The following is a 25669-nucleotide window of genomic DNA, read 5'->3' on the forward strand; positions in this document are numbered from 1 at the left end:
CCTTGCCTACAGCGGTCAGCCAACTCAACCGTGACCAAAGCAAACCAGTTGTGGTTGACTTGCATGTAGAGACTGTGTCTGATGCTGTTTCTTTCTTTCTTTTTTCTTTCTTCTCCTGTCTGATCCTCCGGTTTTGTTTTCCTGTAACAACCAGACAAGTGCAAACACTGGTCACAAACACACATCCACACCACACACACTCACTCACACACACACCGCAGTTGATGTGTGATGGTTCACCACACCCACTGTTGTGGACATACATCCTCTCCTGTGTACAGCTAAAGCTAAGCCTGCTCTACAGTCTAACTCAATGCCTTATGGTCATCAATAGTGCCTCCAGGACGCAATACTGCTTCTTTTCTTCTCTAGCTGGTGGTTAATTGAATGGTTAATGACATTGATTGGCCAGAGTCTCCACTCACCTGGTGTCCCAGGTCTGAGAGGAAGAAGGAAACGCAGCAGGGCTGTGGACCTCCAGGCCCGGAGGTGCTCACCCTACTGGTTAGAATGGGTATGGCAGGTAGGTTACATAGGCCTACGTAGGTCACCTACTTATCAAGTGCCCAGGAAATAGGGTTTAGGGCACATGGGTCAAACTCATTCCACGGAGGGCCGTGTGTCTGCGGGTTTTCGCTCCACCCTTGTAGTTGATTGATGAATTAAGGTCACTAATTAGTAAGGAACTCCCCTCACCTGGTTGTCTAGGTCTTAATTAAAAGGAAAAAACAAAAGCCCGCAGACACTTAGGGGAAGGGCCTAGGGCAGTGGTATTCAAACTTTTTCAGCTGGGACCCCAGTTTTACCGCCAGAATTTCTCACGACTCCACCCCACCCCAAATGTAAGGACACAACATTAAAATCAGTACATTTCAATTTTTACATCAACAAATAACCTTTTAATCTCTTATCAAAATAAAAAGAAACCACTAAGTACATCAATACAATTGTTGCATATTGTCCCATACAACAATCTGTACTCTTATTTTTTAAATGTTGGTGACCCCCACTGCAGCTGGGGTCGCAAACCTGACTTTGAATACCACTGGCCTAGGGGATAGGGGAAGTGCCTAGGGGATAGGGGCTAGGGGGAGTACTACAGTACACAGAGGAGTACTTAATTAGTCCTTTATTATATTTATTCTGATTAATAGTTCTAATAATAATGGACAAATCTAATGGATGGATGAAAAGATGTGATTAAATGAGTAGCTCAGTTAGTAGAGCATGGCGTTTGCAATGCCAGGGTTGTGGGTTCGATTCCCACGGGGGGCCAGTATGAAAAAATAAATAAAAATGTATGCACTCACTAACTGTAAGTCGCTCTGGATAAGAGCGTCTGCTAAATGACTAAAATATAAAAAATGTAAAAGCTCTCAGTGTTCTCTGCTGGTCACTCACCAGATGGAGAGAAAGAGAGAGAGAGTAGAAAAAAAGGAAAATCTCCCCTGTGCCTTTTTGAGCATTTGTGCATCGATGACTGTGACCTTTTGACCCCTTCTCTATTTTTTGATTGTTCCACTCGCTCTTTTCTGTGTAGAAGTGATGCTGAGAGAGTGTGTGTGTGCGCGTGTTTGTGAGTGGTGCATTGGGGCTGGTCAGAAGTCAGCTTGATGAAGTGACTCTGTCTGTCACACCAGACGTTTGGGACCGGCTGTGTGTGTGTGTGTGTGTGTGTGTGTGTGTGTGTGTGTGTGTGTGTGTGTGACTGGCAGGCTCAGACAGTGTGTGATGTGCTCATAAATCACATTGACAGCCTGTTACTGCGCTAGCTTTGGCCACTCAGCCGCGGCTAATGTAAACAGAACACACACACAATGTGTTAAAGAACCACTACCATGTCTCTGGAGAGAGAGGGTGATATTCTGGAGAGAGAGGGTGAGATAGAGGGAGGGAGGGAGGGAGGGGGTAGAGGAGGGACATGAAACGGACAGACAGGACCAGGAAGGAGGAGAGATGGACCAAGAGAGAGGAAAGTGTTGAACAGTGCTAGAGAGCTTCAAACAGCTCTTAGGTGTTTTTCCTGATCCTGACCAAATGACTGAAACAGGGAAAACTATGGGCCCTAATTACATGGTCAATAAAATATTATGTACCTAGCTGTAGAAACTAAAGTATATTTTGCTTGGTACAAGTCTACGAGAAGGTTATTGAGTGTGTAGTTGTGACAGACGTCAAGAGAACGAACGGTGTAACTGGCAGGTCACATTTATTTTTCTTCTCTTCTCTCTCTGGAAAAAAATGCCTGTAGTGCTGACATAGTGACCCTCTGCCTGCCTCCCTAAACACACACACACACCCTACCTCCCCGGATGCCCAGTCTGACAGGAAGACCTTGTGGCCTTCCTGTGAGTTCCTCCTGTCTGTTCAAAGACTCGCTGGCCAACACTCGCTCTCCAATAGAAAAACATATATTTAGTATTTTTTCCACCCCTCCTCTCTCTCTCTGCCTCCCTCTGTCTTTCCTCTCCCTCTGTTATCTGGGGAAGATAAGGGCCATCTCTCTGGGGGGATATCAAACAGCGTAACACAGGCTAGGACCGGTACCGACAGGGAAACCAGAAAGGGGGACATTCATCACTGCGACACACACTGACGTTATCGCCATACGCCATGTAGTCTGTACCACTCACCCTTTCACCACATCCCTCCATCCCTTCCCTCCCTGCCTCCATCTCTCTCTTTCCTCAAGAGTCGCCATACAACAGTATCCTCCCCCTTGGATGATTAGAGTTTTGGGGTCACATAGTTTTGCTTTCCAACACTGCTAGTATGTGTGGAGACTTGTAGACTCCATTTTAAGTTGTACCTGAGATGCATTGATGGAATGGGCCACCCAACCTTAATACAAATATTATCCAATGGAGTGGGTTGGAAAGGTTGGGAGATTAACAAGTACTAACTCTCTCTGCCACTCTTCTCTCCACAGCAGCAGATAGGTAACAAGCAGTTGGCTTTCCAGCAGCAGCTCATTCAGATGCAGCAGCTTCAGCAGCAGCACATCATCAACCTGCAGAGACAAGGCCTGGTCTCCCTACAGCCCACTAACCCCATGCAGAGCCTGCAGCAAGGTACACACACACACACACACAAATCCCATTGCTTCCTTACCCAACAAACCCTCCCCCCTCCTCCATACCTCCGTACTAGACATAGCTCAGAGGCCTGGTTGCACCCCAACATAGATTGCCAGTGTTTTAGTGCTAATAATGACAGTACTAAAGAGCTACCATTGCCCTCAGTCCAGCCATCATCTCAAGCTGTGTGCAGGCACACTCACACATATGTACAAACACACACAGACACACAAGTACACACACATAAGTGCATACACATACGCACACACACAAACACACACAGCCGTAGTACCCACGGCCACATGTGAAGCCTGTTAACTAAATCAGCTCATAAAAGATAAAATGCAAACCTGATTGGTGGGTTTGAGGAAGGCAGTCATTTGGATAATAGGTCAAATATGCCACCAAATTCAGGGCTTGGAGGGTGGAAGGGAGTGTGCATGCGTGTGTGTTTGTGTTAATGCTTGAGATGAGCCAGATACAATGAGGGCACTACATTGTTGTTTTGTCTCTCCCTCGTGGTTGTGTCAGTCTGTTTGTGCATGTGTGTTTGTCTTGGCTCTCCCTCCATCCTCTTTTGTCACAGAGGTTTTACAGATATGAATGTTGACTGCTGACCGCCCCGCCCCAGTGTCTGTGTGTGTATGTGGGGCCCTCCATAACCAACCCCAGCTTTACGGGTGTACACATGCATTCACATTCACACTCACACACACACAGAGCTTAGGAGTTCCAAAGTGGCCGTAACATTACTAAAGCCCTGACTGGGAAGAACAAACACAGACCAGGATAGAGTTTCCTCCCCCATCCTCCCTCCCTCCCTCTCTCTCCCTGTCTTCCTTTTTTTCTTCACTCTCTCTCTCTTTCTCTCCATCTCTCTCTCTCCATCGCAGCATACTAGCAACCCCCACCCCTCAGTACTGCAGGCCTATACTTTTTACTCTAGCCTTCACCTCTAAAAGAACTGCACACTGAATGAGTGTGATAGACAGACTGTAGACGTTTTTAGAGTGGAAGAGTGGAATTTATCGGACAGCTTTAAACCTTTGCTTTTGGCCCCTCCTCTTTTTCTTTTTCTTTCTCTTTTTCCTTCTTTTTCTCTCTCTTTCCTTTTCACTTTCCTTTTATCTCTGTCTTTCTCTCTATCTCTCTCTCTCTTTCCTCTTCCTCTCGCTGTCTCTCTCTCCATCTTTCGTTCTCTCTCTCCTCTTCCTCTCTCTCCATTTTTCTTTCTCTCTCTCCTCTTCCTCTCTCGCCATCTTTCTTTCTCTCCCTCCTTTTCTCTCTTACTCCCTCTCTCCCTCTCGTTAGAGTGGAATTTCCCTGCAGTGTGAAAGAGCCTGTCCATTGTGACGGCTCAGCCAGGCGTGAGCAAGAGCATTCCTCTGGCCAGCCATGCCTCACACACACACACCCTGGTAGCCCTGCCCCTCCGAGCCCCGCTACCCGTGGAGTGTGTGTGTGTGCGCTCCGCTGCCCCGCCTCAAAGTGTCCCTCCATCCATCCGGTGTGTGTGCAAGCATGTGTGTGTGTGGTGGGTACATTTTGTATATTGAGTTTATAGATTATATATACTTAATATTAGTTTTACCATTAGTAGCTTATAGTTGAGAAACATTACATGAAACGTTCCTTTACAAAAACAAATATGTGTTGTTGATTGGGGCAACTGCATTTCTGCGGTAATCTAATTTGACTCAGGCATAATGTTAGATATGTAGACACACACACTCGCAGTTGCCAATAAAGATAGTTGACAGTTTAAATCTATTCACACACACGTACATCCATACACACACACACACACAGAGTCCCATTCCTCCAGAGTGAGGGGTTTTGTTTTGGCGGGCCCGAGAGAAGAATGCAGACATAATATTTGGATTTCTGTTAGGACTCTGCCGTGTGTGTGTGTGTGTGTGTGTGTGTGTGTGTGTGTGTGTGTGTGTGTATGTGTATGTGTGTGCTATATCTGCCATGTATGAGAGAGGACTAAAGGCTGTGGCTCAGGAACAGCTTGGGCCAGATGCAGAGAGGGTATGGTGGTCTGGTGTGTGTTGGGGGGGCTGTTGGGTGGAGCTTTCTCTCTTAAAGTGAAATATGAGCAGAAAAAGCTACAACAAGCCCCTAAACTGAGCCTCAGACACACACCCACACACTCACACACAGCATAGCGCTCACAGTGACAAAAGAAGCGTTGGTAGCATCGGACTGCAGTAATTACTAACGGGAGGTTGGGGAATAGAGGAGATGTAGAAAGATAACAAAAACATACAGGAATTAGCCTTTAGTTTCTTCCAGTTCCTACCCCATCATTTCCCTCATACTTAACCACTCCCAGGGGGCTCGTCCCAGTGTGTGTCTATGTATGTGTGAGTGCATGCGTGAGTCTCTCGGTGTGTGAGTGCATGTATGCATATGTGTGTGTGGATAGCCTGCATGTGTCTCAGGGTAGGGGGTTATTTTTGTGACTAATATCTAATAACTCTATGTCCACCCCCCAACCCCCCCCCCCCCCCCTTCCCTCCTCCACCCCACCCCCCTCCTCCCCCCTGCAGCCATGTGTCCAGGGGACCTGCAGCAGCTGTGGAAGGAGGTGTCGGGGGTGCAGTCTGCAGAGGAGGCCCTGAAGCAGCAGCAGACTGGAGAGGGCCTGGATCTCAGCACCAACTCTACCTCATCCTCCTTCCCCAAAGCAAACACACACAGCACCCTGCACAGCCTGCACAACGGACAAGACAACCACACCCCAAAGAGAGACAGGTACAGAGACAGGTACAGTTGGGTCCATTACAAAAGTCTCCCTGCGCTACAGCGCAGATATAAATAATGTAATGCTATGTGGAAATACCTCAGGGGAATATTTCATACAGAGGTTCAATAAGTTATTGTTAGATGATTGCAAACAAACGTGGCTCATGCGCACACACACACACACACGCACACACACACACACACACACACACACACACACAGAAGATCACACACAGCTCCGATAGAGCTAGAGAGAGTGTGATGTAGACAGATAGTGATACAGTGTGACTGATGTGTACTCCATGTGTCCTGTAGATGAACTGTGCTGTAACTAATTCACACATAGTTACTATGTCTTTGGACTGCCTCTCCTTGGTTTAGGGAGAAGTTCACTCTGACAAAGATACTCTTTGTATTACCATGCTGTGTTTATGTGTGTGTAGGGTGTTTGTGTATTTGTGTAAAGTGTTGTGTAATAAGATGGTGTGTGTATTTGTGTGTGTGTAGTGTAGTGTGTGTGTGTGTGTAGTTGTGTGTAGGGTGTGTGTGTATTTCCGTGAAGTACTGTGCAATAGGCTGGTGTGTGTAATACGGCCCTCAGTTCATTTGTTACAGTTGAAGTCGGAAGTGTACATACACTTAGGTTGTTTTTCAACCACTCCACTAATTTCTTGTTAACAAACTATCGTTTTGGCAAGTCGGTTAGGACATCTACTTTGTGCATGACACAAGTAATTTTTCCAACAATTGTTTTCAGACAGATTATTTAACTTATAATTTACTGTATCACAATTCCAGTGGGTCAGAAGTTGACATACACTAAATTGACTGTGCCTTTAAACAGCTTGGATAATTCCAGAAAATTATGTCATGGCTTTAGAAGCTTCTGATAGGCTAATTGACATCATTTGAGTCAATTGGAGGTGTCCATGTGGATGTATTTCAAGGCCTACCTTCAAACTCAGTGCCTCTTTGCTTGACATCATGGGAAAATCAAAAGAAATCAGCCAAGACCTCAGAAAAATAATTGTAGACCTCCACAAGTCTGGTTCATCCTTGGGAGCAATTTCCAAACGCCTGAAGGTACCACGTTCATCTGTACAAACAATAGTACGCAAGTAGAAACACCATGGGACCATGCAGCCATCATACTGCTCAGGAAGAATCTCCTAGAGATTAACGTACTTTGGTGTGAAAAGTGCAAATCAATCCCAGAACAACAGCAAAATACCTTGTGAAGATGCTGGAGGAAACAGGTACAAAAGTATCTATATCCACAGTAAAACGAGTCCTATATCGACATAACCTGAAAGGCCGCTCAGCAAGGAAGAACCCAGATCGTACTTTTTGGAGAAATGTCCTCTGGTCTGATGAAACAAAAATAGAACTGTTTGGCCATTATGACCATTGTTATGTTTGGAGGAAAAAGGGGGGAGGGCTTGCAAAACAAAGAACACCATCCCAACCGTGAAGCACGGGGGTGGCAGCATCATGCTGTGGGGGTGCTTTGCTGCAGGAGGGACTGGTGCACTTCACAAAATAGATGGCATCATGAGGAAGGAAGATTATGTGCATATATTGAAGCAACATCTCAAGACATCAGTCAGGAAGTTAAAGCTTGGTCGCAAATGGGTCTTCCAAATGGACAATGACCCCAAGCATACTTCCAAAGTTGTAGCAAAATGGCTTAAGGACAACAAAGTCAAGGTATTGGAGTGGCCATCACAAAGCCCTGACCTCAATCCTATAAAAAATGTGTAGGCAGAACTGAAAAAGCGTGTGCGAGCAAGGAGGCCTGCAAACCTGACTCAGTTACATCAGCTCTGTCAGGAGGAATGGGCCAAAATTCACCCAAATTATTGTGGGAAGCTTGTGGAAGGCTACCCGAAATGTTTGACCCAAGTTAAACAATTGAAAGGCAATTCTACCAAATACTAATTGAGTGTATGTAAACTTCTGACCCACTGGGAATGTGATGAAATAAATAAAAGCTTAAATAAATAATTATAATTATTCTGACATTTCACATTCTTAAAATAAAGTGATCATCCTAACTGACCTAAGACAGGGAATTTTTACTAGGATTAAATGTCAGGAATTGTGAAAAACTGAGTTTATACAGTGGGGAAAAAAAGTATTTAGTCAGAAACCAATTGTGCAATTTCTCCCACTTAAAAAGATGAGAGAGGCCTGTAATTTTCATCATAGGTACACGTCAACTATGACAGACAAATTGAGAAAAAAAATTCCAGAAAATCACATTGTAGGATTTTTTATGAATTTATTTGCAAATTATGGTGGAAAATAAGTATTTGGTCACCTACAAACAAGCAACATTTCTGGCTCTCACAGACCTGTAACTTCTTCTTTAAGAGGCTCCTCTGTCCTCCACTCGTTACCTGTATTAATGGCACTTGTTTGAACTTGTTATCAGTATAAAAGACACCTGTCAACAACCTCAAACAGTCACACTCCAAACTCCACTATGGCCAAGACCAAAGAGCTGTCAAAGGACACCAGAAACAAAATTGTAGACCTGCACCAGGCTGGGAAGACTGAATCTGCAATAGGTAAGCAGCTTGGTTTGAAGAAATCAACTGTGGGAGCAATTATTAGGAAATGGAAGACATACAAGACCACTGATAATCTCCCTCGATCTGGGGCTCCACGCAAGATCTCACCCCGTGGGGTCAAAATGATCACAAGAACGGTGAGCAAAAATCCCAGAACCACACGGGGGGACCTAGTGAATGACCTGCAGAGAGCTGGGACCAAAGTAACAAAGCCTACCATCAGTAACACACTACGCCGCCAGGGACTCAAATCCTGCAGTGCAAGACGTGTCCCCCTGCTTAAGCCAGTACATGTCCAGGCCAGTCTGAAGTTTGCTAGAGTGCATTTGGATGATCCAGAAGAGGATTGGGAGAATGTCATATGGTCAGATGAAACCAAAATATAACTTTTTGGTAAAAACTCAACTCGTCGTGTTTGGAGGACAAAGAATGCTGAGTTGCATCCAAAGAACACCATACCTTCTGTGAAGCATGGGGGTGGAAACATCATGCTTTGGGGCTGTTTTTCTGCAAAGGGACCAGGACGACTGATCCGTGTAAAGGAAAGAATGAATGGGGCCATGTATCGTGAGATTTTGAGTGAAAACCTCCTTCCATCAGCAAGGGCATTGAAGATGAAACGTGGCTGGATCTTTCAGCATGACAATGATCCCAAACACACCGCCCGGGCAACGAAGGAGTGGCTTCGTAAGAAGCATTTCAAGGTCCTGGAGTGGCCTAGCCAGTCTCCAGATCTCAACCCCATAGAAAATCTTTGGAGGGAGTTGAAAGTCCGTGTTGCCCAGCGACAGCCCCAAAACATCACTGCTCTAGAGGAGATCTGCATGGAGGAATGGGCCAAAATACCAGCAACAGTGTGTGAAAACCTTGTGAAGACTTACAGAAAACGTTTGACCTGTGTCATTGCCAACAAAGGGTATATAACAAAGTATTGACAAAACTTTTGTTATTGACCAAATACTTATTTTCCACCATAATTTGCAAATAAATTCATTAAAAATCCTATAATGTGATTTTCTGGATTTTTTTTTCTCATTTTGTCTTTCATAGTTGACGTGTACCTATGATGAAAATTACAGGCCTCTCTCATCTTTTTAAGTGGGAGAACTTGCACAATTGGTGGCTGACTAAATACTTTTTTGCCCCACTGTATGTATTTGGCTAAGGTGTATGTAAACTTCTGACTTCAACTGTATGTGGTGTTTGCGTGTGTTTTCTGGAGTGGAGCACAGCTTATTACTCTACTGCTGCCCAGGTGCCAGTTTGGCATGAGTGTGTCTGGCTGAACATTATGAGATGGAGGGAGGAGGGGGGAGGAGTACATGTGACTGAGAAATGTTTTGTGCGAATGTGAACACAAAGTAGAAAACGTGTTGTGTGTGTCATGCTGTATTTTTGTGTGTTTGTTAGGTGCCTGTGTGTTCAGAGATGTGTTTTTAAGGTTGTGTGTATTGAGGGTGTTAGGGGTGCATCTGTATTCACCTGTGGGATGTTTCTATTCCATCTTTAAGAGCAAGACTCTTTGAATGGATCTCCTCCTTCAGCAAGGCAGACCTCGGAGATGAACACCTCACGCCTTACTCCAAAGGCGGCCCACTATCCAGTAGCCAGTGAGTAACACACACACACACACACACACAGACCTGACATACTCAGAATGAGGACATGCTCCCTCTGTGTGGGGGAAGTATAAGAGAGCTAGCTTAGCGCTAATCTCCTGTGCTATTTGGCTGGCCCATGCTAATACTACGCTACCATGCTAACATGGATGCAGAGGAGATTGAAGGGAGGAGAAAGGAGGGGGCTAGCATGCTACAGCTAATGCATGGCTGATGTGAACGGGTGTGTGGTTTTCCAGTAGTTTGTAATGTCTGCAGTCTGAGCAGCTTCTGAACTGAGAGTAGTCAACCACAGCCAACACACGCACACAGGCACACACACACACACATACACACAGCACAACCACTGCCAATTTATCTGACCAGGGAGAGGGGAAAAGGGGAAGAGAGGAGGAGAAAAGATGGGAAGGAGAGGAGGGGAAGAGTGTGCTCGTCTTTGGGATGGTCCCATCTGTGAGAGGGATGGTTTGTGTTAGACAACACTGTGATGAGGATCTGGGAGAAGCCTCAACCAACTCCACGCACGCACACACGCACGCACGCACACACAAACACACACACATACGCACATTGCTGTTTCAGCCCGTACGTCTCTGGGTGGCAGTAGATTTAATGTAAATAAACTGTGAGCTCTCTGTAGTAGTGTCTCAGACACGAGGCCAGGCTGGGCCAAACCACATCTGGAGCACAATCTGAACCACGCACACTAGCCTGGACCCGGTCCAAACCAGAATCAGCATCTCCGAGCCACACACACACACACACACAGACAGACCTGTCTCACCAAAACAGAGCCTGCAGCCACATCTCAGATCAACCTCCATATGAGGGATGAGACCACCGCCACTATGCACCAATCAGACAGGGCATCTGGGTCTCTGCCCGCCCACACTGACTGAAGGGAGGGAGGGAGGGACTGGTGCTGTGTGAGGATGAACATTTAGAACAGAGGAACACACACACCATTCTGCTCTTAGCTTCATGTTAACTACGCACTTATGATACTAAAGGAACTATGGCCTTACTGTGTAACAATGGATGTTTGCTCTGTGTGTGTGCTTTTGGTGCTCAGAGGCATGGTTTGGTGGTATTGATGTGTGAGTGTCTGCTTGCTTTATTTCAGCTGTCCTTGCCTATATAGTGTGTGATGTCTGTACATTTGTAATGTCAGATTTAGACCATTCTAACCTGCTATTGCTCCCCCCCCCCCTCTCCCAGCCATGAGGAGCATGCAGGTTCCCATCCTCTCTATGGCCATGGAGAGTGTAAATGGCCTGGCTGCGAGGCGCTATGTGATGACATGGGACAGTTCATCAAGTGAGTAACACCCTGAAGCTGCATTCCCAAACTACTCTCCTCCACACAACCACTGTGTTAGTCAGTTCATGCTACAAATAATGGAAGTGGCCCAAGAGATTGGCACATTCACTCTTTCTAGCATGACTTTCTAATGACTAGTGTAGGACTCGTTCTACCAACAAACTAGCTGGCGCTGAGTGTAAGTCAGTGTAGCGTTCTACAGCCTTCATTTAACCCCCTAGAGTTGATTGACGCACCGGTGCATCAATCTAAGTTACATAACAAAACAATTCCCATCAAAATCTGTCAGTTTAAGCTAGAGATATCCGTTTTTTTGCATTGGATGTGTCTCAATCCACCGCAACCGCCTATGTCGCACTTCTGCATCTGAGGTGAAAGGTGGCAGAGCTAGAGCGGTGTTTGTCAGACCATGAGACATCCCGGAAATCGGTCTTCTCAAGAAAATGTCTGTAGCGTCCGAACGGTTTGACCTATAAACTATTATGACCCTTCTTTGGAAAGGGGAGACTCTCACGAACACGATGGTGTTCTCCGTTTTGTGTCACGGGACAACTGTCACAGGACTTGTCTGAAGGTAATCGGTACCAGTAAAAAAAAAGAAAAAATGGAAGTATGAAGGTCGTTGTGTGCCTACCCCAACAAAGGGGTTAAATATGTGCATAAATATAAACATAAATATTTTCTGATTTTTATAAAAAATCTCCTAGTATTTAGGACAGACACTTCAAAACCTTGTTTCTAATTATTTATTTAGTTTGTCCTTTTTGCCATTTATGAATGTGTTATTCAATGGGTTTCTATGTACTTTAGTAGTAAAGGCCAAAATCAATATTTATCAAATAATTTGTTTATATACAGTACCAGTCAAAAGTTTGGACACACCTACTCATTCAATGGTTTTCTTTATTTTTACTATTTTATACATTATAGAATAATAGTGAAAACATCAAAACTATGAAATAACACATATGGAATCATGTAGTAACCAAAAGAGTTCAACAAATCAAAATAGATTTAGATTTTAGATTCTTCAAAGTAGCGACCCATTGCCTTGATGACAGCTTTGCACACTCTTGGCATTCTCTCAACCAGCTTCACCTGGAATGCTTTTCCAACAGTCTTGAAGGAGTTCCCACATTTGCTGAGCACTTGTTGTCTGCTTTTCCTTCACTCTGCGGTCCAACTCATCCCAAACCATCTCAATTGGGTTGAAGTCGGGTGATTGTGGAAGCCAGGTTGTCTGATGCAGCACTCCATCACTCTCCTTCTTGGTCAAATAGCCCTTACACAGCCTGGAGGTGTGTTGGGTCATTGTCCTGTTGAAAAACAAATGATAGTCCCACTAAGCGCAAACCATATGGGATGGCGTATCACTGCAAAATGCTGTGGTAGCCATGCTGGTTAAGTATGCCTTGAATTCTAAATAAATCACTGACAGTGTCACCAGCAAAGCACTCCCACACCATCACACCTCCTCCTCCATGCTTCACGGTGGGGACCACACATGCGGAGATCATGCGGAGATCACAAAGACACAGCGGTTGGAACCAAAAATCTCAAATTTGGACTCATCAGACCAAAGGACAGATTTCCACCGGTCTAATGTTCATTGCTCGTGTTTCTTGGCCCAAGCAAGTCTCTTCTTCTTATTGGTGTCCTTTAGTAGTGGTTTCTTTGCAGAAATTCGACCATGAAGGCCTGATTCACGCAGTCTCCTCTGAACAGTTGATGTTGAGTAGTGTCTGTGACTTGAACTCTGTGAAGCATTTATTTGGTCTGCAATTTCTGAGGCTGGTAACTCTAATGAAAGTATCCTCTGCAGCAGAGGTAATTCTGGGTCTTCCATTCCTGTGGTGGTCCTCATGAGTGCCAGTTTCACCATAGCACTTGATGGTTTTTGCAACTGCACTTGAAGAAACTATCAAAGTTCTTGAAATGTTCCGTATTGAATGACCTTCATTTCTTAAAGTAATGATGCTTATTTGAGCTGTCTTGCCATAATATGGACTTGGTCTGGTACCAAATAGGGCTATCTTCTGTATACCAACCCTACCTTGTCACAACACAACTGATTGGCTCAAACGCATTAAGAAGGAAAGAAATTCCACAAATTCACTTTTAACAAGGCACACCTGTTAATTTAAATGCATTCCAGGTGACTACCTCATGAAGCTGGTTGAGAGAATGCCAAGAGTGTGCAAAGCTGTCATCAAGGCAAAGGGTGGCTACTTTGAAGAATCTCAAATATAAAATATATTTTGATTTGTTTAACACTTTTTTGGTTACTACATGATTCCATATGTGTTATTTCATAGTCTTGATGTCTTCACTATTATTCTACAATGTAGAAAATAGTCAAAAGAAAGAAAAACCCTTGAATGAGTAGGTGTGTCCAAACTTTTGACTGGTACTGTATATATTTTGATACCTAAATGGGTCCTAAAATTCTAAATCATATAGCTAAATGATCCATAGTATGACCATCTTAAAACAATTCCATATGCCAGTTTAGCACCCCCCACTCCCCCAACATCTTAGACTCTAAAGAATTAATCATTGATCAGTTGCTATCGGTTACATCAGGCTCCCTTGGAGGAGCAGAGCGATTTGCTATTGTGTGTCCATCTACATTATTCAACAGCTCTGTCACTCTCTCTTTCTCTGTCAGCCTTCTGTCATCCCTTAATCCCTCCCCTCTGCCCCTCTATCTCTGCTCTGCTGCATGTTTCATTGGCTGCTAAATGTTTTAAGTGGTGTGTTGTGAGAGACACTTGTGAGACGGTGCTGAGAAGGTATCAAAGAATCTGAGGCTACACTTAACAAGATAGTACAAGTCACTCAGTGTGTGTGTGTGTGTGTGTCCCTCCCGTCTCTAGCTGATTAGTGTTGTGCTCCCAGAGTTCTCTGCTCTGAAGGGTCAAGCAAATTGTTTCCACGCTTCGTTAGCGGTTTACTTAATTAGCTAATTTACAATCACAGCTTTTTGTTTCCATGGCGCTAGCAAAGACATCAAACAGCAGCTCCCTCTCCATCCATCTCCCCTCTGCTTTCCTCCTCTCTCTTCTTTCTGCCTTTCTTTATCCCTCTTTCTTGTCTGTTTGCCAGTTTGGAGTCTTTAGGGATGGTGTGTGAAGCAGGAGGGGGGAAGGGGTATAGCAGGGGAGATCCGTGTGTGTGTGTGTGAGCTTGTGTGTGTGAGCTTGTGTGTACTATTGGGAATAAGGGGTAATACATCTAAGCCTGGTGTAAACAGTCAGCTGTCACTATTTGTTAGAGTGATGACACCACAGACAACATGTCACATGTACGAACACAGTCATACACACAGGCACATCCATACACACTGTTTGATCCACTGAGATCCTGATATCTCTACTACTGTAAGCTTCAGGACAGTCCAACTGCCGCTACCACATAACGAACACCTAACAAACCCATTATGAACCCTTTAACAGAGGCCTAACGAACCCTTAACCAAGGCCTAACCAAAACAATGGTCCGTAAGGGAGAGAAACTGTCTTTCTAATGATCAACTCTGAGCTGATATCACCAGGGATAGTGTGTATTAACACGGCATGGTACACACACACACAGATAGACAGAGAGAGAAGTGTGTTGTGAGATGATGGCAGCGGACAGTCAGATCAAAGCCAGAGGCAGGCTGGGAAAGTTTGGAGACGAAAGCTGTTGTTTGGTGTCTCATTTCACACAGCCTCAGGGCAGATGGAGGGAGAGAGGAACCAAATGGTGACAGATAATGCGTGCCCCTCCAGCCTTCCTTAGTCATCGCTCCGGGCAGAAAGAGAAGAGAAGAGACGATAGGAGACACTCTCCTATTTCCAGCTCTTTTCTTTAATCTGATCTGTGATCTCTCTCTTCTCTCCCCCTTTCCTCTCTTCCCATCACCTCTTTTCTTCTTTTCTCCTCTCCTCTTCTATCTAATATTTTTTGGGGGCATAGTAGAGATATTCACTAATTTCTCCTCCCCTCCCTCCCGTCTCTCTCGCTCTGTCAGTGCTGTCTGGTATAGTACTCTGTTGGCTGTGGTTAGTGGGGCTGAGGGTAATGTGTAATGTGGGTTGAATCTCTGTCTGAGAGGGCTGAGGAGTAAACAGAGACTCATTGTCGGGACGCACGGAAAAAAACCCTGCTACTGTTTATGACTGAGCCACAGAGAGAGAGGAGGGAGAGGGGAGAGGGTAGAGAGAGAAGAGAGAGGAGGGAGAGAGAGAAGAGAGTGAGTTAGAGTGGGAGATTGGAAAGAGGAAAAAGGAAAAAATTGTGTTAGGTTACAGAGGGTGGGCGAGTGAAGAGAGAGAGAGTTAGGGAGTGGAGGAGTAGAGAGAGAGTTAGGGAGTGGAGGAGAAGAGAGAGAGTTAGGGAGTGGAGGAGTAGAGAGAGAGTTAGGGAGTGGAGGAGTAGAGAGAGAGTTAGGGAGTGGAGGAGTAGAGAGAGAGTTAGGGAGTGGAGGAGTAGAGAGAGAGTTAGGGAGTGGAGGAGTAGAGAGAGTTAGGGAGTGGAGGAGAAGATGAGAGAGTTAGGGAGTGGAGGAGAAGAGAGAGTTAGGGAGTGGAGGAGAAGAGAGAGTTAGGGAGTGGAGGAGAAGAGAGAGTTAGGGAGTGGAGGAGAAGAGAGAGTTAGGGAGTGGAGGAGAAGAGAGTTAGGGAGTGGAGGAGAAGAGAGAGAGTTAGTGAGTGGAGGAGAAGAGAGAGGGGAGTGGAGGAGAAGAGAGGGTTAGGGAGTGGAGGAGAAGAGAGAGTTAGGGAGTGGAGGAGAAGAGAGAGAGTTAGGGAGTGGAGGAGAAGAGAGAGTTAGGGAGTGGAGGAGAAGAGTTAGGGAGTGGAGGAGAAGAGAGAGAGTTAGGAGTGCAGGAGAAGAGAGAGGGGGAGTGGAGGAGAAGAGAGAGTTAGGGAGTGGAGGAGAAGAGAAAGTTAGGGAGTGGAGAAGAGAGAGAGTTAGGGAGTGGAGGAGAAGAGAGAGAGTTAGGGAGTGGAGGAGAAGAGAGAGTTAGGGAGTGGAGAAGAGAGAGAGTTAGGGAGTGGAGGAAAGAGAGAGAGTTAGGGAGTGGAGGAGAAGAGAGTTAGGGAGTGGAGGAGAAGAGAGAGTTAGGGAGTGGAGGAGAAGAGAGAGTTAGGGAGTGGCGGAGAAGAGAGAGGGGGAGTGGAGGAGAAGAGAGAGTTAGGGAGTGGAGGAGAAGAGAGAGTTAGGGAGTGGAGGAGAAGAGAGAGTTAGGGAGTGGCGGAGAAGAGAGAGGGGGAGTGGAGGAGAGAGAGAGGGGAGTGGAGGAGAAGAGAGAGAGGGAGTGGAGGAGAGAGAGAGGGGAGTGGAGGAGAAGAGAGAGGGGGAGAGAGTGGAGGAGAAGAGGAGGGGGAGTGGAGGAGAAGAGAGAGGGGGAGTGGAGGAGAAGAGAGAGGGGGAGTGGAGGAGAAGAGAGAGGGGGAGTGGAGGAGAAGGGAGAGGGGGAGTGGAGGAGAAGAGAGAGGGGGAGTGGGAGGAGAAGAGAGAGGGGGAGTGGAGGAGAAGAGAGAGGGGTGAGTGGAGGAGAAGAGAGAGTTAGGGAGTGGCGGAGAAGAGAGAGGGGGAGTGGAGAGAAGAGAGGGGGGGAGTGGAGGAGAAGAGAGAGGGGGAGTGGAGGAGAAGAGAGAGGGGGAGTGGAGGAGAAGAGAGAGGGGCGAGTGGAGGAGAAGAGAGAGGGCGAGTGGAGGAGAAGAGAGAGGGGGAGTGGAGAGAAGAGAGAGGGGGAGTGGAGGAGAAGAGAGAGGGGGAGTGGAGGAGAAGAGGAGGGGAGTGGAGGGGAAGAGAGAGGGGGAGTGGAGGAGAAGAGAGAGGGGAGTGGAGGAGAAGAGAGAGGGGGAGGTGGAGGAGAAAGGGTGAGATCATGTTTTTGTTATTATTATCCTGCTCTTGAGTCGTCTATCTATGCCGGGATTAGCTATGCCATGACATCATTGTTATTGTTTTCATTTCTTCTCTCCTCCTGATATTCCCCAACTCCCCGTTCTCTTAAAGACACACAGGGTCAAGACACACAGGGTCATGATTCTCTAAACGCCACACACACGTCTCAGAGTTGTCATGAGCAGAGAAAAAGGAATGTCCCCTGCAGTCCTTGGTCACAGATAGTCAGGAATACACGTCATATAGAAATTCCAGAAACTATTTTCATGGCACATACAATAGTTGAACACACACTCAACACATTCAGGGTCTACCCGCTCCCTTCTCTCTCTCCCTCCTGCAAATAAAGCTGCCGATGACAGAAGATCGAGGGAGGGAGGGAGGGAGGGAGGGAGAGAGAAAGAGGGGGTAGGGAGGGAGGGAGGGAGGGATCAGAAGGTCCTGGATCCTCCCACAGCAGAGGAAACGAACAGTGCCACCATTCAGACACATAACAAACACACACACACATACACATTTCAGGGAGGCAGAAGTGTATTAAGAGTAAGTCAGAGATTAGATCCTCTCTCTGTTCCTCTGATAATGCATGAGCTAATATCCAGGTGTTGAGTGCATAGCCTAAAGAGCAGGACACACACACACACAGTCTGCTTTTACACTGAAAGGAATAAGCTTATAAGGAAATGATACACTTATAATATTATTCTTTACATAACCTCCTCTTACACACTCTCACGCAATCTCTCCTCCACTGTGTAAACTGTTTGGTTGTTTTGTTTAACACTGAGTTCAACAGTTGACTCTTTCATGTTTTGATTTTATGTTTTTTTCTGTGAGGAGGAAATCTAGTTTATACTCTGAAGTGTTTGGTGCAAGCCAACTATTGTGTGTGTTTCCGTGTGTTTCCGCTTGTGTCTGTGTCGATAGGAGTGTGAAGCCCTCTGGTCTCTTGAAAACCTCTAAACAGGAAAATAAACAACTATCTACAGTCACATAAATGTGAAGATTTATTTATATGAAGTCACCATTGGTCGGAATCACACAAACTGGAGCTTATGTGTCTGCTGCACACTCACTCACAACCATCTCCCTACTGTCTTCTGGGAATGACACACACACACATACACACACATACATTTACATTTTAGTCATTTAGCAGACGCTCTTATCCAGAGCGACTTACAGTTAGTGAGTGCATACATTTTTCATACTGGCCCCCCGTGGGAAACGAACCCACAACCCTGCTCTACCAAGTGAGCTACAGGGGACATACACACACACATTGAATGTGTTCCATTGAATATGTGTGAATATGGAAGAAAATAAATTACGGATTAATATGCTTTCTTTTGCTTTTCATGTAGGTTATAACCCAGTTGTATTCCTCTCCCTCTCTCTCCTCCTTCCTCTCCCTCTCTCTCTCCCCCTTCCTCTCCCTCTCTCTCTCCCCCTTCCTCTCTCTCTCCCCCTTTCTCTGCCTCTCTCTCTCTTCCTTCCCCTATCTCTTCCCCTTCCTCTCCCTCTATCTCCCCTCTCCCTCTATCTCCCCCCTTTCTCTCCCTCTACCTCCCCTCCTTCCTCTCCCTCTCCCTCTCTCTCCCCCTTCCTCTCCCTCTCCCTCTCTCTCCCCCTTCCTCTCCCTCTACCTCTCCTCCTTCCTCTCCCACTCTCTCTCCTCCTTCCTCTCCCTCTCTCTCTCCCCCTTCCTCTCCCTCTCTCTCTCCCCCTTCCTCTCTCTCCCCCTTTCTCTGCCTCTCTCTCTCTTCCTTCCCCTATCTCTTCCCCTTCCTCTCCCTCTATCTCCCCTCTCCCTCTATCTCCCCCCTTTCTCTCCCTCTACCTCCCCTCCTTCCTCTCCCTCTCCCTCTCTCTCCCCCTTCCTCTCCCTCTCTCTCTCCTCATTCCTCTATCTCTCCTCCTTCCTCTCCCTCTACCTCTCCTCCTTCCTCTCCCTCTCCCCCTTCCTCTCCCTCTCTCTCCCCCTTCCTCTCTCTCTCCCCCTTCCTCTCCCTCTCACTCTCCCCCTTCCTCTATCTTTCCTCCTTCTTCTCCCTCTACCTCTCCTCCTTCCTCTCCTTCTCTCTCCCCCTTCCTCTCCCTCTCTCTCTCCCCCTTCCTCTCTCTCCCCCTTCCTCTATCTCTCCTCCTTCCTCTCCCTCTACCTCTCGTCCTTCCTCTCCCTCTCCCTGTCTCCCTTCCTCTCCCTCTCTCTCTCCTCCTTCCTCTATCTCTCCCCCTTCCTCTCTCTCTCTCTCTCCTTCTTCCTCTATCTCTCCCCCTTCCTCTCCCTCCCTCTCTCCTCCTTCCTCTCTCTCCTCCTTCCTCTTCCTCTATCTCTCCTCCTTCCTCTCTCTCCTCCTTCCTCTCCCTCTCTCTCTCCTCCTTCCTCTACCATCTCCTCCCTCTCCCTCTACCTCTCCTCCTTCCTCTCCCTCTACCTCTCCTCCTTCCTCTCTCTCTCTCCCCCTTCCCCTCCCTCTCTCCTCCTTTCTCAGGCATCTGAACAATGAGCATGCTCTGGACGACCGCAGTACAGCCCAGTGCAGGGTGCAGATGCAGGTGGTCCAACAGCTGGAGATACAGGTGGGACAAACACACACACCCACACAAACACACCCACACACAGGCATTATCTGTGTCTGTACTTGTCTGAGCCAGGCTGGGGGTTTAGTGAAAGCACTGGAGCTTGTAATTTAAAAGAGGAAAGCTGCCATCACAGGACCCCATTATAAACCTCCCAGTCCAGTCCCTCTCTACTGGGAGAGAAGGGAAGAGTACTAGGTGAAAGGAGGGAAGGAGGAGGAAGAGGGGTGGACATCAAGATGATGACGAGTGTGTGTATGCGTGTGTTTAGATTTCCGGACCTCTGAGCCCTGCCTGTCAGGACTGACACAGCAGCCAAACACAAACACCCCACAATAACCCACAAACAGCGTAGTGGCGAACCCAGGTTGTTTGGGCTGGAGCTAGGGTTAGGGTTAGCCGTGGCCCTGGTAAACGCCGTTGAGCCCCACGGCTGAAGCCACCGCTGGGGAACACAAAGTGACAGAGAGGCAGGCGGTGTCACATCACATCAGGCCTCCCGCCCTCTCCCCTTTTCCCTGCCATGTCACCTACCGCCCTGTTATAGTACCTACATACACAGATATACTCACACACACACACATCTTACACACACTCACTCAATGCTGCCATACTACTACACACACAGCCTAGTGCTGGCCTCATTCAGCCAGCTTCTCCAGGCCTCTGTCTCACACACACACTCCTGTTCTCTAGCTAGCCCCTAACTGTGGTGTGTTGGCTCGCTGACTGAGATGTCTCTCAGTGGAGATGCAGGGAGGCGTTTCCACAGGCTACGATAGTACACACACACACACATACGTTTCCAAAGGCTATAGCACAGCAGCTCCCACTAAACGGCAGTTAGCAATGGCGAACGGGGACGAGTGTCTGCAGGCTAGTGTGTATGTGTCTGTGAGTGTGTGTGTGTAATGTGTGAGAAAATGTTAGGTGTGTGTGTGTAGAGGGGGTTCCCGTCTCTCTCTCTGCCTGGGGAGACTGGTGCTGTGAGACAGTGAGAACAGCCCTGAGACACACACACGCACCTGCACACACACACACACACACACTACCACATGCTAAATCATAGACTAAGGGGATGCCTCTTTCTCTAACACAAACACCCATTACTTCACACCCTTCCCTAAATAGCTGTGTTTTACTGGTTTAATGGGAGGCTGATGTTGCATTGACACTGATGTGGCTTGACTGGATAATATCAAGTCCACAGTGTGAGAATAAACCAGCAGTCTATAAACATCAAGACAAACCCAGGTTGGTGTGAATGGAGCTTGAGCCTATTTCTTACTACCGTGCTTCTTGTCTATGACAATAGTAATCATTGACTCAAAAAGTACAATTTGCTGACGTGTGTGTCTGTATGGGTGTGTTTCTCAGCTGGCCAAGGAGAGTGAGCGACTGCAGGCCATGATGACCCACCTGCACATGCGCCCATCGGAGCCAAAGCCTTTCAACCAACCTGTGAGTACCTGACCTCTCACCCCTGACCACTTACCTCTCACCATGCTGTAGAAGTTGCTACTGAAGTGTATTTGTGTTTCTCAGAGTTTTGGGGTGTGTGTTCAGTCAGGCTTGGTGTTTGCGCCCTCTGTTGATCAGTGAGGCTTACAGTTGGACTTTATTCACTTTAGGGTTATCTATAGCGTTCATTATTAGTATAGAAATATGCATAAGGGATGTTGTTCTTGATTTATATATGAGCACAGGTCCCTGTAATAAACTATAATGGAGTAATAATCTGATTATAAGAATTCCATAACCTTTGATCACAATACCAACATAAATCAAAAAACCACACAAGCTTTATCCAAATAAAGTATTGAAATGTGGGTGAATTTTTCGGTGTGTGTGAGCCATCCATCATTCAGTCTGCCCTGTTGAGACAGTGTGAATTTCGTCAACTAAGATAATTACTAAAATATTTGTCAAACACCTTATTTTTCAGTGGCAATTGACAAGACTAATTAGACCCAGAAAAAACTATAACTAAACCAAAAATATTTTTCATTTCAGTTGACTAAACGACGAGACGAGACAAAATGATCTCTGTGACAAAAATCTGTGTACTAAGTGGACTGGACAATAGTTTTTGGAGAGATTGAGAGCTTTTCAGTAATAAGCACAATTAATATCAGCAGCACAGGTGCGCAGCGCAGTTCTATTCAGCAGTGGGAAGGACGCGTCACACCCAGCAAACACAGCCTACATTAGCTTGTGAGCTGCCGGGGAGCAAGCGATGAGTGTGGGAAGACCGGCTCCGCTCTGCCTCCGATTATACACATCGTGCAGGAGACTCTCTTGCTTCCACGTAGCTAACCAGTCACCACCAGCCTTCTAGCAAGCTACCCTTTGCCTGGTTAAGAAACACAAGCTGCTTTACGAAATTAAAAACAATAGCAGCATTGAGTTTAATAGTAAAACAACAGTCTAGCTATGTTTTTATCTCCCTTGAGTAGGCTATAGAAAAGTAGGCTCCTTGAATTTGTAGTCTCGCTCAACCCTCACACTTTTCCCACTGCATTTCATATACAGTTTATGTAGCCAACATAGCCAAGTCTCCCTCTTTTCCTCAGAGAAAATGGCATGATTCTAGCCCTTTCAAAAGACATGACCCATAATACAGGCGCTACGTTATTTTCTTTCTATCGTGCATTAGCAGGCCGCATTTGACATTTATAAAGCATTTCGTGGGCCATTCGAAACCTAGGCTACTTGCGGACCGTTAACCATTTGTTTAGGCTTCCACAAGCTTCCCACAATAAGTTGGGTGAATTTTGGCCCATTCCTCCTGACAGAGCTGGTGTAACTGAGTCAGGTTTGTAGGCCTCCTTGCTCGCACACACTTTTTCAGTTCTGCCCACAAATTTTCTATAGGATTGAGGTCAGGGCTTTGTGATGGCCACTCCAATACCTTGACTTTGTTGTCCTTAAGCCATTTTGCCACAACTTTGGAAGTATGCTTGGGGTCATTGTCCATTTGGAAGACCAATTTGCGACCAAGCTTTAACTTCCTGACTGATGTCTTGAGATGTTGCCACATAATTTTCCTTCCTCATGATGCCATCTATTTTCTGAAGTGCACCAGTCCCTCCTGCAGCAAAGCACACCCACAGCATGATGCTGCCACCCCCGTGCTTCACGGTTGGGATGGTGTTCTTCATTTTTCCTCCAAACATAACGATGGTCATAATGGCCAAACAGTCCTATTTTTGTTTCATCAGACCAGAGGACATTTCTCCAAAAAGTACGATCTTTGTCCCCATGTGCAGTTGCAAACCGTAGTCTGGCTTTTTTATGGCGGTTTTGGAGCAGTGGCTTCTTCCTTGCTGAGCGGCCTTTCAGGTTATGTCGATATAGGACTCGTTTTACTGTGCATATAGATACTTTTGTACCTGTTTCCTCCAGCATCTTCACAAGGTCCTTTGCTGTTGTTCTGGGATTGATTTGAACTTTTCGCACCAAAGTACGTTAATCTCTAGGAGACAGAACGCGTCTCCTTCCTGAGCGGTATGATGGCTGCGTGGTCCCATGGTGTTTATACTTGCGTACTATTGTTTGTACAGATGAACGTGGTACCTTCAGGCGTTTGGAAATTGCTCCCAAGGATGAACCACACTTGTGGAGGTCTACTATTTTTTTTCTGAGGTCTTGGCTGATTTCATTTGATTTTCTCATGATGTCAAGCAAAGAGGCACTGAGTTTGAAGGTAGGCCTTGAAATACATCCACAGGTACACCTCCAATTGACTCAAATGATGTCAATTAGCCTATCAGAAGCTTCTAAAGCCATGACATCATTTCTGGAATTTTCCAAGCTGTTTAAAGGCACAGTCAACTTCTGACCCACTGGAATTGTGATATAGTGAATTACAAGTTAAATAATCTGTCTGTAAACAATTGTTGGAAAAATTACTTGTGTCATGCACAAAGTAGATGTCCTAACCGACTTGCCAAAACTATCGTTTGTTAACAAGAAATTTGTGGAGTGGTTGAAAAACGTGTTTTAATGACTCCAACCTAAGTGTATGTAAACCTTCGACTTCAATTGTATATGTTGGCATATTTCTGTGATGTGACTAAAACGTGGCTAAAGTGAAAGCGCATTTAGTTTACTAAAATGGCCCACTGTTTTCGTAATTTTGACAATAGCTGGACTAAATCATTAGTCAAATGACAAAAGACTAGACTAAATATAAAAAAAAGAGTGCCAGAATTAACACTGTGTTGAGGGATGGAGCTGTGTGTCTCCAGGCAGGCTGGCTGGCTGGCACAGGCAGGGTTGTTATTAGGTATCTAATGAATATTTCATTATTCAGATTGACGAGGAGTCTTATTAAAATATGAATATGTTGAAATTAATTGTCAATTAGAAGTGGAGTGTCTTAATTTGAGGGGATATAAATGGTTGCAGTGGAGCAGCGGGACGTTTGTGTGTGTGTGTGTGTGTGTGTGTGGAGCCAACGCAGGGCATCAGCTGTCGTTTGCACCTAATGGGAAATCAGGAAGAGGTGTGTCCTGTGTCGTTGTGGGAGACAAGCCTCTAGGTCAGCGATTTGAGGAGGGGGGTGGAGGGGAGGAGTCTTCAGAATGGCAACAAAACTTGCCCTCAATTGAGAGGGTTGTGGTGTTGCCTTGGTGATGTGGCCGGGTTCCAAAGCTAATGAAGTACCTGTTTTACAGAGGGATGAAAGGAGAGGAGGGAAGGAGAGAGAGAGCTGCTAGAGAGAAAGAAAGAAAGAGGCAGATTTCCAGAGCTAATGAAGTAGCAGATACAGGCCTGACCCCTAATCAGTCCGAATGGTACAGACCACTCGTCTGGAGCAGACAGGGCAAGGACAAGTAGGGGAGGAGAGGAGGGGGGATTGGTTAGGACTGGAAAGATAGAGAAGGACAAAGAGAAGGGAAGGTGAAAGAGAGAGAAGGGGAAGAGAGAAAGAGGAAGGAAGACAGAGGTCTGTATAAGATCATTCAGATAATGCTCTCTCTCTCTCTCTCTCTCTCACTCACACATGATGGTTTTAATTAGCTCTAAACTAGCAGCCCTTGGAAAAGCGTCCCTGAGTGACTCAGAGGACTGGTTTCCAGTTCCCATTGCTCCTGTGGGCTCTGCCTAATTGGGCCGAGCTGGGCCATGAAGAGAGTGTTCCACCGCTGTGTGTGTGTGACCACAGAGGCCTCCACACACACATACTCCCATCGCTTGCTTTGTTTTGCTTTTGTTCACTGAGGGCTAATTGCAGTTTGTGTCTGTGTAACTGAGTCAGAGGTCTTTGTTTTGTTCTCCACTAGCAGAGTTAATGATCTTATGATAGATATAGTCTTTGTGCCAGCTGGCATCACTCTTCATGTCTCTGTGTTTAATGTGTCTGAAAGGATTAGATAAGTCGAAGCAACATAGCTAACTGTCCATCTATCCTACCAGAGGGCAAGCTAGAACCATGAATGATGATGGTCCCTTTCTGATGATGTCACATCCTGTTTCCTTCCCCAGCTGAACCTGGCGTCCAGTGGCTCCCTGCTGAAGAGGGAGAGCGAGGCGTACCCCGAGGGTCTACCTCACCCCCCAACCTCCGCCACCGCCCCCATCACCCCGCTCCGCCAGGGCCCCACTGTCATCAGCTCCTCCAGCCTGCACTCACACTCACACTCACACTCACACCCGCACGGCGTGGGACCCATACGCAGGCGCAACGCTGACAAGTTCTGCACCCCCATCGCTTCAGGTATACGAGAGGGTATGCATACAACCCTCAAAAACACACACTTGTGTACACACAAACATTTTAATATATACAAGCATACTGGTATACACATGCTCACAAAGTCTTACTCACTGACTGACTTAAAGA

At 46.3% G+C, this 25669-nt stretch overlaps 1 protein-coding gene across 7 annotated transcripts in view; it reads left to right on the forward strand.

The window, feature by feature from the left end:
- foxp4 (forkhead box P4) overlaps positions 1 to 25669 on the forward strand; it is a 51592-nt gene that overhangs the window by 14533 nt on the left and 11390 nt on the right. For 2 of the 7 annotated variants that reach the window (XM_084167346.1, XM_084167347.1), the window contains exons 3-9: positions 2930 to 3071; positions 5633 to 5849; positions 9913 to 10011; positions 11239 to 11337; positions 19734 to 19821; positions 21199 to 21282; positions 25312 to 25555. In XM_084167346.1, coding sequence (XP_084023472.1) covers positions 2930 to 3071; positions 5633 to 5849; positions 9913 to 10011; positions 11239 to 11337; positions 19734 to 19821; positions 21199 to 21282; positions 25312 to 25555 — 973 coding nt within the window. The remainder of the gene's footprint in view (positions 1 to 2929; positions 3072 to 5632; positions 5850 to 9912; positions 10012 to 11238; positions 11338 to 19733; positions 19822 to 21198; positions 21283 to 25311; positions 25556 to 25669) is intronic. The other 5 variants (XM_084167348.1, XM_084167350.1, XM_084167351.1 and 2 more) reach the window with 3 other exon arrangements.

The sequence above is a fragment of the Coregonus lavaretus genome, assembly GCF_964263955.1.
Source record: "Coregonus lavaretus genome assembly, chromosome: 8".
NCBI classification, from domain to species: Eukaryota; Metazoa; Chordata; class Actinopteri; order Salmoniformes; family Salmonidae; genus Coregonus; species Coregonus lavaretus.